Source organism: Protomyctophum parallelum (assembly GCF_964188405.1).
Source record: "Protomyctophum parallelum genome assembly, chromosome: 17".
NCBI classification, from domain to species: domain Eukaryota; kingdom Metazoa; phylum Chordata; class Actinopteri; order Myctophiformes; family Myctophidae; genus Protomyctophum; species Protomyctophum parallelum.
Window position 1 is genome coordinate 12,352,451 of NC_139719.1, and position 20,631 is coordinate 12,373,081.

At 42.9% G+C, this 20,631-nt stretch overlaps 1 protein-coding gene across 1 annotated transcript; it reads right to left on the minus strand.

Annotated features, from left to right (window-relative positions):
• Window positions 1-2,018: 2,018 nt before the first annotated feature.
• On the minus strand, window positions 2,019-20,209 carry st6galnac (ST6 (alpha-N-acetyl-neuraminyl-2,3-beta-galactosyl-1,3)-N-acetylgalactosaminide alpha-2,6-sialyltransferase). Its single transcript, XM_083786943.1, has 9 exons — window positions 19,996-20,209; window positions 15,834-16,239; window positions 14,340-14,505; window positions 13,233-13,407; window positions 11,940-12,078; window positions 10,956-11,059; window positions 8,108-8,191; window positions 6,776-6,875; window positions 2,019-3,891 (listed from the first exon to the last, which is right to left on the minus strand). Exons 1-9 carry the CDS (start codon window positions 20,196-20,198, stop codon window positions 3,721-3,723), a joined length of 1,548 nt encoding a protein of 515 aa, XP_083643069.1. The 5' UTR covers window positions 20,199-20,209; the 3' UTR covers window positions 2,019-3,720.
• Window positions 20,210-20,631: the final 422 nt, after the last annotated feature.

The window sequence follows — 20,631 nt, forward strand, 5'->3', positions numbered from 1 at the left end:
CACACGCAAGGGAATTATATTAGGAGTGCCTGGCCAGGCTGGCTTGCTGACTGTGTAGACTGCTGTATGTTAATGTCCAGCTGCAAGACATGTTGCTGTCCAGCAACAACGCAATGCATGACTCATGACAACCATGACAACTCCCAGTGCATCGCAGCTGAGCTACTACTCACACACACACACACACACACACACACACACACACACACACACACACACACACACACACACACACACACACACATCAGGACCCCACCCTCATTCTCTACTCACTCACACTCAAACATCTGGCTCTCACCCTGTCCCCTCCCTGCCTTCAGTGGTGTAAAGTAACTAAGTACATTCACTCAAGTACTGTCCTTAAGTACAATTTTGAGGTATATTTGTACTTTACTTGAGTATTTCCAATTTCCAATACTTCTACTTCTACTCCACTACATCCAAATATTGTACTTTTTTCTTTTGGTATTTTAAATATAATTCGATGCCAATACTTGTGTACTTTTACCAAAGTACATTTTTGATTCCGGACTTTTACTTGTAACAGAGTATTTCTATGTTGCAGTATTGATACTTTTATTTAAAGTAAAACATTTGAGTACTTTTTACACCACTGACCCTGTCCCCTCCCTCCCTGCCTCCCTCGCAGAGTTCTCAGAAGTTGGAGAAGAAACCCAGAAAGTGAGGCTGGGGTCATACGGTTCATCTGTACTCCAGTGAGTGTCAGAGAGAGAGGGGGGGGAAGAGGCCCTGCATTCCCTCCCTAAAGATTACGTACGTTATCCTAGGGATTGAATGATGACCTTTTTGCTGAGATTATACTGGAAAGCTCGCCTCAAAACACATGCAGTTACCCCCGGGGGTACAACCGGCAGAACTGCTCAGCCTGCATGGTATTCCTAAACGTAACCTAAGTAAACTATGCTTAAACGGTTAAACCTAACCTTATTCCTAACCTTAACCCCAGTAAAACTATGCCTAAACCGTAAACATATTTCTTCTAACCTCATTGTCAGTGAAACAAATACAAGAATATATGAACCAGCCCACAGTCTCACTGATAGCAGTAGATCTGGTTGTTGTAGCTCACAGATGCATATTACACTGACAAATAATTGTGTATAAATATTGTAAAAGTGAACATATCTACCTTATATACCTACACAGTTTACTGTGAATGATGGTCATAGTTTAGTTGGATGTTAATACTTCGGTAGCTGAAAGGCAAGCATGCAAAAAGACGTTTCTGTTTTTAATTTGTGGTTTTCCTCAACATTTTTATGCATTGTAGAAAGCATCTGTGTTGTGTTACTTGAATGTGTTGCGAGTCTTGCGACACTAAATTATCACCATGTGATCTGACAATCTACTGCAGTCATACAAGAACACGTTTTAAGGTCAACCACACCTATGCAACTGCCACTGAGGATAATGGTTGCAAGGAGTTGCATGTTGCAAAGTTGCGTGGCGAATCATCAGTGTGGTTTAAGCTTTAGAGAGAAAAACTCACACCTGTGTGAAGTGAGTGTTGCAACTCCGTGTGGGGGTGGGGGGGGGGGGCGAGTTACAGACCCACAGGAACGCACCCAGGGTGCCGGCCCGATTCCGGCGAGCCACCCTGCGTCCGAAACGGTTGAGAAATGACAGAGTTACCGTGTGGGGGTCCCTCTACTGTACCCTCTACTGTACTGTACTGTCACTGTACTGACCCACAGGAACGCACCCAGGGTGCCGGCCTGATTCCGGCGAGCCGCCCCATGTCCGAAACAGTTGAGAAATGACAGAGTTACCGTGTGGGGGTCCCTCTACTGTACTGTACTGTCACTGTACTGACCCACAGGAACGCACCCAGGGTGCCGGCCTGATTCCGGCGAGCCGACCCATGTCCGAAACGGTTGAGAAATGACAGAGTTACCGTGTGGGGGTCCCTCTACTGTACCTGTACTGTCACTGTACTGTCCTGGCACACCCTAAATCACCATATATATACAGTTAATATGTGCGTGTGTGTTTGTGTGTGTGCTAGGTTGCGCACAGGTGGTGAAAAACAACCATGCTGTTTTCGTGCTCAGACGCACCCACCCACCCAATCAGCCAGCCAGCCAGCCAGCCACCCACCCACATAGCTGCGTAAGGGAGTGGTTGCACCACTCAAAAATCACAGCAAGAAATCACCAAATAGGCCTAATTAAAATACCTCTTCTTTTATACACTTTTTTTAAACATATAAAAGTCACAGTCAAAAATTGCACAATTAGATGTCCCTCCCATCCACACAATCTCACCAATAGAATGTTCAATGACCAGACCTTTCCATTTGAACAATGGAAAATGTTCCACTCTGAAAAGTGTACCATTTTAAATAAAACACAAATTAAGTTCCCTGAACTAAATAGTCTCTTTGGTTACATTTGCCTGCAACTCCTTCACAGACCTACATTGTCACACTAATATGTCAAGAGAGATTAGGTCATTGATAACTTCTCGTCTCCATGGACCATGGCCTCATAAGTGGACTTCATTTTAACGTCCGGTATGGGTGACCTCATCCGGCAATCAACAACAGTGTGAATGATGTCTTTGAATATTGTCCTTTTGTTGTAAGCAGCACAAAGATGAGCACAGGTGCTTTGGCCAATGGCCACACACACACACACACCAGAGTCCTTGGGAACCATCGCTGCTTGGCACAGAGAGAAAAGGCCACCGACAACTTATCCACTTTGTGTTGCTGAGGAAACATCCTACATCGTTTCAAATATCCCCTCCCATTACCTCAGCCATGGCCTGCTAAGGGATCATTTATACTTGGAGAAACAGACGTTTCTTGCCAAAAATCTGATTTTCAACTGACTGTATAACGTTAAACGTATAAATTAGGCTTAACCAGACTAACTAAAAAGATTCACATTAAAGGCACTGAGAGCAATAAGGATTTCATACAGTATGCGTGTTAGCAAAGTCTACACATTTTCTTTGAAATAGCTGTGTAATGTATAAAATAATTGTAAAAATAAGTTATAACTTACTAAAAGTAAATTCCCTTTAGTTTTCAATTACTGTTCCCTTTCAGTATTGGTCTCTCACAGTTGTTGTTAGCCAAACATATGTCACACACAACACAGAAACACAGAAAGGACTGAACATAATCCGGGTAAATATCAGAATATAGAACATGACAACTGCCCGCAGTGCTCCGAACATCTATTTAGGGCGTGGAGACAGAGGGTATTTTAAGTAAGTGGCCAACTCAATTGCAGTCTTCTCCCTTGTGTACAGTAGTACAACACAGTAGGGAGTCATTCACAGGTCTAAAGCCTAAACACGTGTTTGGCTAGCCTGTAAAAACATAATTAAACGTTTAAAATAATAATAATAATTATCATTATAGTTTGGTAAAAAAAAGCGCTGTCTACTGTTTACTAAGAGATCATAGCAGCTATGTGGAGGATCATTTAGAAAATGATCTGCCGCTCTCTTTTCAGCCCCAGGAAGAGTGTTAACCATCAGATCAGTGCTATAAAAGTGGAGTGGGTGTCCGTTTGGGGACTTCCTGTCATGTGGTTCCACTTCCCGTGGCACCATTGTTTGGTGGTCTCCCTCGGGTTTGGGCTGGCCGGCGCCGACAGTGGCAGCAGCAGCAGCCTGTCTTTGTGTGACTGGCATCCATGTGGTATCCGGGGGGGGACAAAGACAACTTGGGTTCTGGTTGACTGCGGTTCACTGGCGCATGTAGAGTCGTAAGAGGCGTGCTTGGTGCAGCTGTTGCCACAGGCTCATCTCCATGCGCAGGTCGTGATTGATGTAGAAGCCCACGGCGTGGTAGCTGCTGTCGTAGTAGTGGTCAGAGTAGTTCCTGAAGTCTGGGGTCATGAAGCCGTACGCGCTGACCTTCATCGACAACAGCACACAGAGAAAAGAGTCAAGGTTAGGTTAGGGGCCAGTGACGGTTCTCACTGCCTCTGTATGTATTCACCTTTTCATATGGCCCATAAGTCCTCTTTCTCTTTGCTGTGTTGCCAGTTTTGCAAGAGAAACAAGTGACCAGGTCTATGAAAACAACCACAAATGAAAATAGCTGATCTACAAGCTCACGACGACACATTTTGAGGTTGTACATCTGTTATTTAAAAACACATTGAGAATAAATCAAAATATTTTGAATATTTTTTAAACATTTTAATAAAAAAAAGGTATAAAATATGTTTAGATGGATGTCCGTGGACAATTACATATTAATCTGGGGTTCCTTGATGTGGAGAAATGTGGAAGCCAGCCCAAATAAGCAACTACTGTACACTCAACCAGCTACTACCTCTACCAATAATTTATTTGCAAGTGACTTTACAGGAAAAAACAAGTCAAAGGTTGCTAATAATAAGCAGACATGGCAACGCAGCCTGAAGGAAGCAAAGCACACACACAAGGAGCCCCAGTGCCTTGGCGGGGAAAAACGTGGATAGCACATGTGAAACCTAACTGCGTCATGGTTTCCTGTGAGCGACAGATGAAAATAGACAAAGTTATATTTGGCAAAAATAGTCAAACATTCGGGGAAAATAGTAAATCTACAAGCGTGTCACATTGCAACGTGTTGGGAGCTCGTACATCTGTTATATTGGCTATTTGCAGTACAAGGAAGCAATTTCATCCACACCAGTACAATAACTGTAGCTCTAACCATAAATAAAGAGCATCAACAATGATATTGTTAGAGTTGTGGTTATTGTGCTTGGCAGTGGCGTGCACAGATAGACACTAGGGGGTGCTAGAGCACCACCTGCCCTTGCCCTCTGGGCAGCAATGTGCCCTTTTGAAAAAAATGGCACATGAGAAAACTGTTGCGCCTTTCTTTGTCCTTTTTTTCTTCCAAACTTGACTACCGGTAGCGGTGGTCTCAAAAACACAAGGAAAACTTTGACAGAAAAAGACTCGCTCACCGTATAGAAAATATAAGTAAAACTCCTTGGACTGAGACTTAAGAAAATATTTGTTATTTTATTTTATCATGCTCATAAAGTGCTCTGTGCTTAAAGTGCAATTAAAAAGCAAACGTTTCGGTCCTAAGACCTTCATCAGTGCTATCATAGCACTGATGAAGGTCTTAGGACCGAAACGTTTGCCATTTAATCAGTGCTATCATAGCACTGATGAAGGTCTTAGGACCGAAATGTTTGCCATTTAATCAGTGCTATCATAGCACTGACGAAGGTCTTTGGACCGAAACGTTTGCTTTTTAATTGCACTTTGAGCACAGAGCACTTTATGAGCATGATCAAATAAAATAAATTTTATTTTCTTAAGTCTCAGTCCAAGGAGTTTTACTTCTATTTTCTATACGGTGAGCGAGTCTTTTTCTGTCAAAGTTTCCCTTACATTTCTTTTTGTACAGTGTACAGTTTGTGGACCATGGTGACATTGATAAAAAAAAGCTTCTAATTTATTATTTATGCCCAAAAAACCAATAAATCTTACACTATTAAAGTGCAAATAACATGCATTTTAAAACTGCTTTTAATATTTAATATCATATTGTCTATGTCCATCAAAGTTATTTCTAATGGTTTGAGCCTCAATCCCCACTCTGATATAACCAGGCCTTGTCATTTCTTTCTGGACTTTGAAAGCAGTTTTAGCTGCAATACCACAATGTCCTGAGGTGGTGGGGTGCTGATATGCAGATTATTTAATATTTGAGTCATTATAATACTGATGCTAGATAAAACCAGGCTTGTTTCCATTCCATGCCAGCTTGGAAAATCAACAATAGTGAACATTGTAAACAAAGTGGAAATGCAAATTTGGAACTGAAGACTGAAGAAGGAGGAATTATACAAATTAGGGTGACATTGATGACATCACGATGAGACCAAAATCAGTTGAGCTGTTCCTGAGAGCAATTTCTATTAAAGCACCTATATGATATGAAAGCCTGATTGTTCAAAATTGGTTATTTGTGTGGATAGAAAACACATATGGGAGCCCTAAAAATACAAAAGAAATTGAAAAAGTTGAATTTTACGTTATAGCTCCTTTAAGGCAACCGGCCGGTTCCACAAGGTGCCCTTTTTTCACGTTAGCACCTGCCCCTCTAAATGTCTGTGCACGCCACTGGTGCTTGGTGTGAACTGTGAAACGCCCATTAGGCTGTAGCTGGCCAGTTTTTGCTCTGAACTTCATCTGCCAGGCGTGTAGTGTTTCCACACCTGCTGTTCTGAGTCAAACTCCCAATTAGCCCTTATGCAATAATGGTTTCACACGTGCTAATCAGAATCCACTACAATTATTACATTTCACAGGAGCTGGCTATTAGGCTAAGCATTTCCACCAGAACAAATGGTCTGCTCCAAACTAATTCTGTTCTAATTGTTACTAGGGGAGCTTTGCTCATTTAATCCCCACATACTAATTGGTTCAGGCCTCACACAAATCAAAATTAATGCTTTGGACTCACAACAGGTGAGTAGATAATAAAACATCATGGGAAGAGAAGCAAGACAGGAAGACAAGACATGAACTGTTGACTGCTTCTTCGGGAGTGACTCTTCTCAGCTCAGTAATCAATCAAGGTTACATACAGAACCGCTGATAGGATATGACAGGATAAATATTGACTGCTAATCAGACAAGTGCAGTCATGGTCATACCGCTGTTGCTAACTCATTTGTGTGTGTGTGTGTGTGTGTGTGTGTGTGTGTGTGTGTGTGTGTGTGTGTGTGCGCGCGTATATTTACACAGCAAGATGTGTCTGTTAGTTTACAATAGTTTACATTACCTGGTCACAGGTGTGGACAGCAGCCAATAGCATCACAGCCCCAGTGGATGGACGGTATATGTCCTTGTATCTGGTCTTCAGAGTGTGGGATCGGAGGAATCTGATGACATCATTACATACACAGAATTGGAATCCATGGTAGTATTTTTGATATTAAGTTTAAGACAGTCAGGTAGGTTGTGCACATCCAGACCCTCGCTGGCACTGGACAATAGGTAGTTACCATGTAAAAGAGAGACGTCTGCACACAGCTCTGCTCCACAGTGTTTCATTTATTTACCACACGGTGGAGCAGAGCTGTGTGCAGACTATTTTTGGTAGTGTCAAGAAATCATTGATCAACTGGCGTCAGAGACAGTGTTTATTTCTAACATATTTGTTGTATTACTCATGACAATTGAGTTAAACACTTGTGTCATCGTAGGACCAAGCTGCACTCAAAACTATTTAATACCAGGCCTGTGCCATGGAGTATTGATTCTATATTATTCAGATTGTCAGAACATATTATAATGCCAGGGGTGAACAACATAATAACAAGACAGTATGGGTCAATACTCATAACTAAAAGTGAATATTATTTAAATTCCACATTAGGTATAGGCTTGTATTGTGAGCCGAGTGGAGCCAACCATGCCTAAACGTAATTATACTAACAGTGCCTAACCTAATCCCAAAACTGCAGGAAAATCTGGGTGGGGACTGGGGAAGCAAATAGTCATCACCCACCCAACACGGCAGAAGTGCCCTTGAGCAAGACACTGAACCCCCAACTGCTCCAGTGGAGCTGTTTAGTGGCCAACAGCATCAGACTGTTCTACTGGTCAGTACAACAGTATCAGAGTGTGGTTGTACTGGTCAGCTCCCAGTACAACAGTATCAGAGTGTGGTTGTACTGGTCAGCTCCAAGTACAACAGTATCAGACTGTTGTTGTACTGGTCAGTACAACAGTATCAGAGTGTGGTTGTACTGGTCAGCTCCCAGTACAACAGTATCAGAGTGTGGTTGTACTGGTCAGCTCCCAGTACAACAGTATCAGACTGTGGTTGTACTGGTCAGCTCCCAGTACAACAGTATCAGACTGTGGTTGTACTGGTCAGTACAACAATATCAGAGTGTGGTTGTACTGGTCAGTACAACAGTATCATACTGTGGTTGTACTGGTCAGTACAACAGTATCAGACTGTGGTTGTACTGGTCAATTCCCAGGTTTTAATGTCTGTCTGTTTTTTTCCATGTGCAGGGCGTTGCTGAAAATGAGTGCTTGTGCTTAGCTACTACCCTGGGTAAATAAAGAACCCATAAAAACAATTGAGCACTGAACCACTCACCTGTTTCTGAGGTAACGGATGAAATCAGGGTGGTACATCTTAAACTTGCTTGCTGACACATTTTCCCCGAAGTAGTCAGGTGGCCTGAAAAGGAAAGACGGGAATGCTCAAAAAACAGATACAGCCCCACAGGCCAGATACTACTCAGTAAACACGCACAACGCACATACACAGCAGATAGAATTACCAACTTTAACACTTCCATTTCAGGAATGGAGAAACGTATATCTGATAATTGCTATAAGGGCGTATCTCCGTGATATATGACATGCTGGTTTCCAATTCATCTGAAAGCTCTAATGATAGATTGAGGGCTTGGAAGGAAGATGTACAAGATGATATATCCTTGGTTGACTGGGGTGCCATATGTGCGAAAATACACAGGCAAACTGCAAATTAGGAAAAAAAAAAACTAGATTAGGATTGCTACAATAAATTCTTCCTGCTATATCCAGAGGGACACAAGATAAAGCGTAATGAACAAATGTTTATAGATATATTACTTTTACAAGCTAATAGAGTGATATAGCATTAGTTCCATTCCAAGCATTAGTTTTGCACAAAAAACACTCCTTGGGAAGAAAACGGCCATAGCCGTCATCACAAACGTGATGAGGTCAGCACATTTGGTCAAGTGGATATGGCCTAATTTAGCCCAAGGAGTGTTTTTTGTGCAAAACTAATGCTTGGAATGGATTCAGAATCATGAAAAACCCCTAGTTTCATATGTCACATGCTACTTAAAGAATGATGAAATTTTGACTTTTTGGCCTTATATAGGATGTTATGGGTATGGTCACATATTATGCTAATAACTCAATTCCCCACAGGAGTTGAATTTCAAACTTTTAGTACATGTTATTAGACACATTTAGAAACACATTGGTGAAGAAATTTCTTGGTAACGATTTAGTTCCCAGATTTTCATAGATTTCACTTACTACCTGGAAGAGACCAGACAAACAAAGTATTACACAGTGGTTCAGGGAATTGTCTTCATGTTTACCTTTGGAAAACATACATTCTTAAGGACAAACAAGAAATGTTTCAGGAGGTGTGGGGTCGTTTTTTCCAGTAAAACAAAAAATTAATTTCATTTTCAATTTCTTTCAAATCACACACTAAAGCTAATGGTAAGGTCCCAGAATGCAGCTGTGCACAAAAAGATCTCTGACTTTTGGATATATTTTGTGTAACATAAGGTTCAGGGCCATAATTATTTTTAACAAGAGGATATGTTTTGGTTTGTACCATAAATCAACAGCCCAACTCTCCTTATACCCAAGGAACATATAGTTCTGTATTCCATGAATACAGAAATTACAGCATAGTCTATTTAAATAAATAAATTATGAATTATTCATAAAATAAATTGGCCCAGGGGTAACCATTAGAAATGTCCCAGTTAAAAATATTTTTTGGTTAGTCTGTCATCGGACATATTAACAAGTCTATTCCAAAGTCTCAACATCTCACCTTTGTGTCTGATATATTTACGGGCATCCATCCCATATCTTGACCCCAGGGCTCTGTATACCAGCTGAATCAGAAAGAACCTGAGTGCCTTCCTTGAAGTTCATATGCTATCATCTAAAGTGAGGCCAAGATATTTATATGTCTGGAATTTTGTTTTAGGAAAGGTATTTTTGCTTTAGCAGACTCTTTATGCAAAGCGTGGGGAAAAAAGGCAGAATGTTTTGTTTGTGAAATAATGAATGAATGAATGAATTTTTATTTTCGTGTCTTGTCGTTAAGACCCATCCCTTACGGGATTATAAGACACCAACAACATAAATAAACAATATCACGTTCACTTCCCACACAGAAGTTACACCAAGTATGTTGTGTAAAAAAAGAAAAACTGTTTCTTTTATACAATGCAATATTGAAGCAATGATTTGTATGGTGTGTCCCATTAAATCCATGTGGGCTGGGCGCCTTGGCCGCATGACACAAAAATAAATAATCTATCTATCTATCTGTTATACAAGGCTTTAGAATTTGAGAAGAAAGGGAGTCTACAGGCAACCGCGCCTCAGTCAAACAAAGCAAGCCTGGTGTGTCACAAGAGCAGGATTTGAAGAATTGACACTGACAGCTGCCAGCTGTGTTTTGATTGCATTATGACCAGTTACAGTAGCAGTGTTTATAACTGTAATCTCACAGTGTTAAATATCCGGGAGCAACCATAGACAATAAACTCACCTTTCAGACCAATGCAGATAACATCTACAAAAAGGCAAGGCAGATTTACAATGATTCTACCCACCCTCTTCGCTCTGAATTTAGCTTAGGGCAAAACTAGCTAAAAAAAGAAGGGTCACAAAACTTTGTTTGTGCTGCTGTGGACATTTTAAATTAAGAAAATGTTTAAATAGTTGCTGTGTTTATGTGAATTAATTTTATATAGTATTTTAATGCATCTGTGTATTTTATGTAATGTTTTATGTAAATGTAATGGACAATAAAGTTTTCCTTATCCTTATCCTTATCCTTTGTACTTGTTGGTTGGTACTATAACAGGCAAACGTTGGATGAAAAATAACAATTCTACATTCTCTAATTGTGTAGACTTCTTGTAAATTAAGTAATGCAGATGTTTAACAATAATCTTGAGAGCGTAAAGAGTTAAAGGTCTATGAGGTTCCATTTGGTTACCAACTCTCAATCATTTAGCTGGGGACCACCTGGAACGTCCTCAAGGACCACGGGTGGTGACCAGACCACTGGTTGAAAACTGCATTATACACATGGACTTCATAGGAAGTCTTTCATTCACAGTCTTTCGTCAGAACATTGGCAAGAGTTACGATGATTCACTCAAATGAAGGAAGGAAGCAACACTTACGAGTCACTGTGCTCTGGGCCTCTCTCCACCGGGGTGTGCGTCGCAGCTGCCTTCATCAGCAGGTAATCACGGTCGTGGTCTGGCAGGAAGACGTAGCGTGTTTCCTACGGAACACAGCGAGGAGAGGAGGGAAGGAAGGCTGCTGGTGAGTTAAAGATGTCGTCTGTATGGGACACACATACAGTACCAGCTCCCGACATGGCGTCTCTATTTTGGGGAGCAAGGTTTCCCAAATGTTTCCAAAATAGACGATCTATAGGGCCCTATCTTGTGCCACCCCTGAACTTATTTGGCATTTTTTACTATTTAAAAATAGTTCAAATAGCCTAAACCCCTTATCCCTAAACTACTTTGCCTTTTTTTGAAAAACATTTTTGAATTGTTCAATTAGCTGATCTACTGCACATCGACACGTTGTGAGCTTGTATATCGGCTATTTTAACTATTTAAAAAGAAAAAAATCTAAATAGTAAAAAAAACTAAAAGGCAAAGAAGTTTAGGGATAAGGGGGTTTAGCGTGGACGAAAATAGAGCCAATAGGGCTCCATTTTCGTCACCGCTAAACCCCTTATCCCAAAAAAAAAAAAAGGCCAGTCTACAAGCTCAAAATGTGTCAATGTAGATTGGCTAGTTGAACTATTCAAAAATGTTTTTCAATATAGTAAAAAAAGCAAAGAAGTTTAGGGATGAGGGGTTTAGCAGTGACGAAAATAGAGTGTTCTACCCTCGCATTTATGCAGAGAGATGTATTAAGTATTAACGTATGTATTATATTAGGACTATAGCTGAAATTGAGCTTCTGGCTAACTCTAGCCCTGTCCATTTACAATTTTACATGGATGTGAAAACTGACGTGTTATTAAAATAAATAAAATACCCTATTCCAATGCCTCTTATATTTATATTGCACGGCTTGTAGTACTGACTACAGACACAGGGGGTCCTCAGTACTGACGTCAGACACAGGGGGTCCTCAGTACTGACCTCAGACACAGGGGGTCCCCGGTAGCCCTGGCCAGCGTAGGCCCGCATGGAGTTCCTCAGTGTGTTGGTGGAGAATGTGTAGTGGGTGGTCCGAGACCCCACATCCTGCTCGAAACCTTTAATGACAGCCCCATTGGTCCTGGAAATCAATTATGTACACACGCACACGCGCACACACACACACACACACACACACACACACACACACACACACACACACACACACACACACACACACACACACACACACACACGTTAATTGCCACTTAGTCCATTGGTCACCGTGGAAACCACATGCAGAGAGTACCAGTTTCTGTGCTCTGGAACACTGTTTCCCAAACAGAGGGTCGGGACCCATTTGTGGGTCACGGACCCACAAATCTCTCTTCTGGGTCTCGACCTGAGACGGTTTGGGAAGTCTGCTCTGGAGGAGCACCTGGATGACATCGTCAGTGGTACGTGAGAACAACAAGCCTAGGCTCTGATGATATCCTGCCATCCATCATATATGGATGGCAGGATATCTGAGAGTGAATTACTTAGTTGCTGCGGTCTAGGTCTAGCCAACACCAACTCTGGATTCCTGGATCGCTGCCCTCCACAATTTCCTATCCAACATCAGGTTCTTGAGCTCTGCAGTGTTGCCTGCCAACAGGCCGGTTCCCGGCCTGAGGGGGTAAAACACCAAAAGGGGTTCCCGCCCAGAATGGGTTAAGGAAGGGCAACAATGTGAAATGTGAAAATGAGATTAAATTAAAGACGTTATTGTCCACACCCAGTAGGAGATTGTCTTTGGCTCACACGGCATGAGATAACCGCAACAATACATTAGTAAGAAAAATATAATTGAACTGTGTTCACAAGGTATATGTTTAGTTTCACATGGTACTTTGGTGTGCTTATCAACTCTTGCAACACCGACGTACAATGAATTATGAAGTATGAATAATGCTGCATTCACACTGGCAGGTACAAAGATACAGTTCACCATTCTTTTTCAATGTACGTACGTGTACGTGACGAAGTCAGTCTGTATATCATGTATGTATGTATGTACAGTATGGATCATAGACGTTCTAGGGCTATTAACTTGTAAACTGAGAACATTCATCTAATATTCAAAGATGTATTCACCAGTTAGTTGATTTTAAATGTATTTGTGTGTGCTCGTGCTCCGGACATGTGACTTTTGTGCCTGGACAAGTGAATGGGAAATGTACTCGTCCGAAGGACAAGTGCGAGTGTGAACGCAGCATTAGGCTTCGAAGCAGGCCACAGATGCCATCCATCTACCTGAAGACGTAATCATGTCGGTCGATCTCGCTCCCTTGCTTGGAGTCTTTCAGTATCCCGCCGTTCCCCACCACTGCACATCGGACACACTGGGATCTGTTGCTTCGCTGATTCCAGTCGTCAAACATTTGCCAGTTAGCGGACGAGTTGAGCACAGAGAGAGTTGCCACCAGCGCTGTTGGCACAGAAATAGAAACAATTAGCGTTCGCTTCCGGCTTGACCTGGAGGGTCCCAATATTATATGTGGAAGTGCCAGTCTTAGAGAAGTGTATTTAATACGTAGGCCATGAATGAAAATGTCTTCCCTTCCCAGACTTCCTAAAAGCAGCAGCTCAGGACCAGCTAAATTAAGCAAATTAAAAGATAAGATCTTCTTGCTGAATATGACATTGCTAGATCTGTTTGTTTTGTTTTTCTTTCTTGTGCAACTGCATACTCTTGAGAGACAGACTTGTATGTGATTGGTTGAGAAGAGAAAGAGGGTACTGTATGTGTAAGGGCAAATAGACACACATATCTACTTCTCAATGAACGCGATAAACATCCTAACCGATAAGAAATATAGTGCAAGTAAGTGTGCTTGACTGGTTTGTCATCCTATCCTCTCTTAGAAGTAAACTTGAGAAGGCCAGATACGGTACAAGCAACATATGCTGACAGCTTTTAAAAGCTCCATTTGACCGGAACAATCTTTCTCTCAGATCTTTTATCTCTCCTGTGCACACCACGCCATGTATGGCCTACGTGTGTGCAAGGCGCAAGTCTGCACCTCGACAGAGTGCATTTCTAGTTATGTCTGTGTCCCTGTTATCCCCATATATGGAGTTCTTTGTCAGGCATGCCCAAATATGGAGTCTATGCAGATGTCAGAACAGCATTGTGATGTCAGCACATGCCAGCTCCATATATGGAGATCTAGGGGTGATCACCAGCACAAGAGCAGAGGCTTTTGTGCTGGTTCTGGACAACCGGCGATCCGATGGACTCGACACCGGGCACTGCACTCCCGGTGGCGGTGTGGAACGTGTGTGTCAAGTTTGAAGTCGGTGGGGCGAACGGTTATAGAGTACGTAATAATAGGATAATTAAAGCAATTGAAGACTTACTCTTATAGTCAACCCCTCCCCAGCCATGTGCTCCTGGGTACGGGCTCAGTCGCTCATACTGCTCAGGAGTGGCGGACTTGGCCCACTGGAGGACCGGAACGTGCCTCAGAAAACGGTCGGCGAGGTCAGTCGACGTGACCGTCCTTGTTATGCTGTCGGGGCAGTCCTGATGGGAGGAGAAATAACATACCACGACAGTGTCATCATTGTATACACGTATAGCAGACAGCCAGCTAGACACGACCACGAACAGGACACGCATAAACACACGATGCAAACGCTAAAAACTTTCACACGCCCATGACAACTCCAAACCTTGAAAGAAATGTGACGCGCGCATGACAAGACTATAATTTAGGTTTTAACGCCAACGTTACATACGACATAATGTCTGCGAGATAATTACGAAGCCCACACTACCGAACCAACAGCATTAGTTTCACCCGACAGGATTCTCCACCACAATCTCTCATCAGAGGCAATTGCAGTACAGTATATTGCGATTATACAGTGTGTAGCTAGACAAGAGCAACTCTGATGATACGTGGGAAGCTGTGGGTTTTGACCTGAGTACATGTGCTCATTGTGAAAGGTACGTGTAAGAGTAAAGTATATCTGCCTGACACATCAGCAGAAACAAACCTAATCTGATTGGACTGATTGGCTGAGCTGTAGTTATAACAAAGCATAGCAGTCTTTACTGCCATGCCTTCTGGGCATTGGGCAGCGCTACTCGTTGGGAAAACCACTATGCTGCATCTGAACCTGGTGATTGCTCACATGAGAGAGACACAAAACCCTGAGGGAGACTTCAAAGAATGTTTTCATTTTATGTGTGTGTGTGCGTGTGCGTGTGCGTGTGCGTGTGTGTGTGTGTGTGTGTGTGTGTGTGTGTGTGTGTGTGTGCGTGCGTGCGTGCGTGTGTTTTCCACACCTTGGTGAACTTCCGAGAAACATTACAGAGTGTGTTGTGTGCTCATCGTGACACCATGGGGCAGAGGGTTACCGTGCCTGGGATACTTGACTTGACTCACTTGGGAAGACAAGCACAGGCATTTTCCCCTGTGGCAGCATCCACTTTATATTAAGCCTGAGCTCTCTCAACTGATCATCACCTTGTCCAGCCTGCTGAAAAGGTGCGTCAGACGTGTGTGTGTGGGGCTCTGCCACAGCTGGGGAGCAGAGGAGTTTCTCCAGCCAATCGCAAACACTGGGTGAACTAGACTCAAGCACAACACTATATACAGTATGAGGCCTTCTGGGCTTTGGGCAGCACTACTCAAGACATGTGCCGACATGCGCTGATAACCTACAGGCTTCTGTAATGTATTTTAACCACAGAGTCAATCTGTATGACGTTCAGTGTTGAGCAATAGAGAAGGGCAACACCCTTTCTCAGCATCAGAGGTTTACAGTATGGACGGTTGCAGACAGTCCAGTCACAACAAGAACGAACGCATTCCATAACAACACTGACATTCATTTTAGACTCACTGTTTGTAGTGGGATGTCTTCAGTGGCGTAAGTATCTCCGAGCTCGGGTGGCTCTGTCGACTTGGCAGCGCGGGTGCTGGGCAGCTGCGGCTGAAGGTTAGATTCTTTGGTAGTGGGCTTGGCCGTATCTTTGGCGTCAGGCGCGGGTTTAGACTCTAAAGTGCGATCTCCCAGAAGCGGAGGCGGGTCACTGCTCTTCTTGGCTGGTGTTATTATTGCTTCAGTGGTTGTTGTTGTTCTTGTCGTCGTTGTGGCTACTCTGGGTTCTGTCGCGGTTTTAACGTGAGCAGCACTTGTATGTTCATTAACGACTGTACTTCCAGACACCAGTGTGGGGTCAAGGGTCACGGCGGGAGGCGGCGTATGGATCCAGTGGTCTCTGTTGAAGACGAGAGAGTCTTGTGATCTGCCCAGAAAACAAAAAAAAGTACGGAATTGAGAATGTGGTGGCTAACTTTTTTTGTACTTAAAGTGAAAGTAATAATACTGCAATGTAGATCAAAATACTGCGTTACAAGTACAAGTCCTGAATTAAAAATGTACTTAAAAAAGTACAAAAGTATTGGTATCAAAAATCTACTAAAGTCTTCCACAAGAATGCTACGAATGGCACTATAGGTATCACATGGATGGACCGCATCAGAAATGTGGACCTCTATGGGGACCTACCACGGGTCACGGACAAAGAGAGAAGGATGGTGGCTGGCAGCCGGCAGGGCACTGCGTCAGGCACCCAGAACTAGAGGCAAGTAAATGTACCTTATGGGAGCCAACCCAGGGCAAAACCAGGAGGGGAATGAAGCGTACCACCTATGTCGACGTGCAGCGGCGCGACAGCTTGGCTAACAACACTGCAGAGCTCAATGTTGGCTAGACCTCACTCTCGCAGTAGTAGGTATCAAAAATGTACTTAAAGTACCAAAGTTAGAAAGTACTCTTTATGAAGAATGTCCCATTTCAAATGTATAAAAGGTCTTTGAAAATAGCAGGTCTACAAACTCTCAATTCCGTGTGGTGGTCACTATAGTGAGGAAGTGGTAAAGTGCCCCAAAACTCCACATTTCAACTTCAATGCACCAAAATATTTGACTTTTTTAGTGATCAAAAAGTATTATTTAATATACTTTTGTGCGCAAACACATTTTCACAATAATGGATCACATCGGTGGAATTAAAATATATAAAAACTGTATCTTTAAGAAAGGGGTTATCACAGTTATCACATCTTAATTTTTGCAACTCACTGAAGCCTTTGTTGTTGTTTGGCTTATGATGCTCCTTTTACAGACACTTAAAATGAGGTTAGTAAAATGAGGTGCAACAGAGATAGTCTGCAACAGATTATCTCTGTTGCAGACTTTAACTTAATATTCAAGGGTAGGCCTATAGACTTTTCTTTCTCTGAGGTTAGCGTGATTGATTGATTGATTGATTGATTGATTGATTGATTGATTGATTGATTTGATTGAGATCTGTTAGGAGACTTTGCCTGTGTCATCATGTGATCTCAAATCACATGCAGTTTCACCCATGCACAGTTCTTTGACTTGGCTCAGCCTATCTGCGATCATCATGGCTATCCTTGTTTGTTGTTTACTGATAAGGGGAAGTGCCAAGTGAAAGAAACAGATTAGTTTCCTCTGAACGGTTTTTGTTGTCTGTCTACTCATTTCTTCCTTATTCCACACTATGACTTCCCATGGCAACCAACGAAACTAGTCCAGTCAAATATTTATCTTAGACTTTGTCAAAGAATGCACACAAAAGATGTCTCTGCAACCATTATCCAGCAATGTCACAAAACATCCTGTTGAATTACTTGCCACGTTTCATATTTTTGGGTTGCCTTATTAGCGATAGCTCGGCACCAGATGGACCTTAAGCCACTAAGACCCGCCGAACAGATTCTACAAAATGTCTTCTAAATAGTGACAGTTTTCTGAAAATCCTATGATTCTGTAAATCTGTATCAGTGGTTCTCAAACTATTTCATGTCAAGGACCCCCAGAATTATCTGTATTTGGCCACGAACCCCCATCGAAAAATATGTTGTTTCAGGGACCTCCCAGGAGCAAAGATTTGAGTTAAAAACGTTTGCTGTGAAATTATATATATTCTATAGATCTACAAGCTCAAATTGTGGCACTCTATGCCACACTATGAGCTTATAGATCTGCTATTTTTTCAACAGCTAAAGTTTCAAATAATGGTTAATTTTGTTAAAGGCTAAGGCCTCACAGATGTGTTCCATTCCAGGTCTTAATGGACTAATTTATTTCAATTACAGCAACGAGACAGCTGCGGTTTCAGGTAACCATGGTGCTTGCTGGCTTTGCCCTTGATTGGTCACTTGCTAGAGGGTCTCCTCTCCGACCATATGGTGCTGATGTCGTGCTCAGCAGGAAGAGGCAACCTCATGAAGCTCCACTAATGAGGCACAAATGTAATAAAGCAGTCATATTAAAGTGGAACAGGAACTCGTTAATGTCCAACGTATACGGAGATCAAGAGCACAATAAGGACGGGAACAGGAAGGCGAGGACAACCTAGCTGGTATGAATGTAGACCGTTATAAATGCCCCTTAAATATTATATAGAGAAGTGAAACAATATTCTGATGTTTTTGTGTCTATAGGTATAATCCATGGTGGCATGCATTTAAAAAAAAGATGACACTGTTGTGATTTTAAAATGACCAATGATGTATTCTATCTATAAAAAAAAAGAAAAATAAGTATGGGCTTGATTGCCTTTCAGTCTATGAGTTTTATGGGTAAGTCTCCCATTGGTTTAGATTAGAGGCAGCCAATCATGAAAAAGTGTCTACTACGGGCGCTACCAAAGGTAGTAAATGTAGACCAGGCGCTTTTCAAGCACCTGGAATAAAACGCAAAAACCTCCTATACAAAATCCACTAGGATTCGGCAAGAGGTGCATGGCTCAGGCGGCTGGATGGTAACCGCAAGGTTGCCTGTTTGAACCCGGGCTCCCCCAGAGTTAGTGTCGAAGTGTCCTTGAGCAAGACACTGAACCCCAAATTGCTCCTGATGTGCTGGTTGGTGCCTTGCATGGTTTCCCCCGCCATCGGTGTATGAATGTGTGTGTGAATGGGTGAATTGATGCACAATCTATTAAGCAGGCGCTATATAAATGCACCATTTACCATTTACCAAGAGAGTGATGGCAAGGAAGAGAGCGAGACAGAAGGATATGCACATGGTTATTTAAATACCCACACATTCAGATAAAAGCACAGCCCCAGAAGATGCAGCAGCCACTCTGGCAGCTCAAAATGAAAGACTTGCGGGTGACGAATACTGAAACTTATCATTTAGTCCTAACTAGTGTCTGAAATAGACCAGTGAGAGAGACGGCCACCCCCCCCCCCCCCACCACCACCAGCAGCATACATTTCTTTCTCTGTTCTTAATGCATCTTATCTGGGTTCGCTGGCTTTTAAAGCTGGAACTGTGCCCAGTGTAACACGGCTTACATTTCACATATGCAAGAGACCACCTCCTGTGAAATAACTCTAGGGACATTTTTTTCTTTCATTAGTCTAACAGAGAACTGTGTGGCTCCTTTGTTAAAACCACAATGAGTACAACGAGAAGGGGAATAAGTAGTGGTTACTGAAACCCTGGAACTTTTAATTCCCTCCATGAACTTCAGGGTTTGACCCCGTCTCGTTATACAACCGTTGGCCATTAACCCTCTTGCCTGAGGCACGTCTTATTGGCAAATGCTCTGTGAAGGTAGGCACACCTTTGGCGCAAATAGCAGATCTACTCTCTTACGTTGTGAGCTTGTTGTTGTGAATTGTTGTGAGATAGCTGACTCAGCATAAGCATGGCCGGATATGCTTCCCGCTCCCCTAATACAATTTGAAGACTACAGAGAAAATACATCATAAAAAAACACTGAAACCAGATATAATCGTTGAGGAAAGTTTATGCGTGTACATACTAGGCCTATGTAAACTCTTCATTTCCATTTTCCAGCCTTTTTTTTTTCTTCTTTTTACACTATACGATTATTTTATACTGCATTTATATGAAACGCATCTTGTCCATTGGCTTAAGAAAAGCTGTGATGTGTATAAATATGACATTGCCCAATAAATACGTGTAGACAGGTTTCTTCTCCCCATCATAGATCTCACCTGCTTGGTGGTTCCGGAGAGCTGTCGTCGCCGCTGCCGTGGTGGATGCGCGCCAGGCGGTCCGCCATGTGCCAGGGCACGCGAATCTCCAGGTTCACACACAGGACGTAGAAGCTCAGCAAGGACACCACGGTCAGGCAGAACAGCACCAGCCTCCTCCTGCGTCCTCCCATCACGCGCGCCATGACGACGGCGATGATCATGAGCCCGACCCTGGCCGGCAGGCCGCTGCGTTCGTGGATGAGCCTGACCCTGGCCGGCAGGCCGCTGCGTTCGTGGCCCCTCCTGCCCTCAGCTCATCCTCCGGCGGAGGGAACATGAGGAGATGCTGCAGGGGGGGCTGGCCGACGACTCGGCCCGTCTGGAGACAATGCTTTGGGTCATCCAGGAGACGGACACAGAGAGGAGGCGATGGTGGAGGTGGGGTGGGGGGTGTAAATTAGCCCCACAATAGGATCTGGGCACCGCGCTGGAATTCTGTCAACACACACAGGGGAAGGAGGGAGAGAGGCGGAAACTTTATCTTGTGGTGTCAACAGAGCAGCCAAATAATCCTTTTTTAATGAAACCACTGAGTGCTGCTCATATGCAGGCCGGATCACCACCACCTCTGTATCCCCTTTACAGTGCATCTCT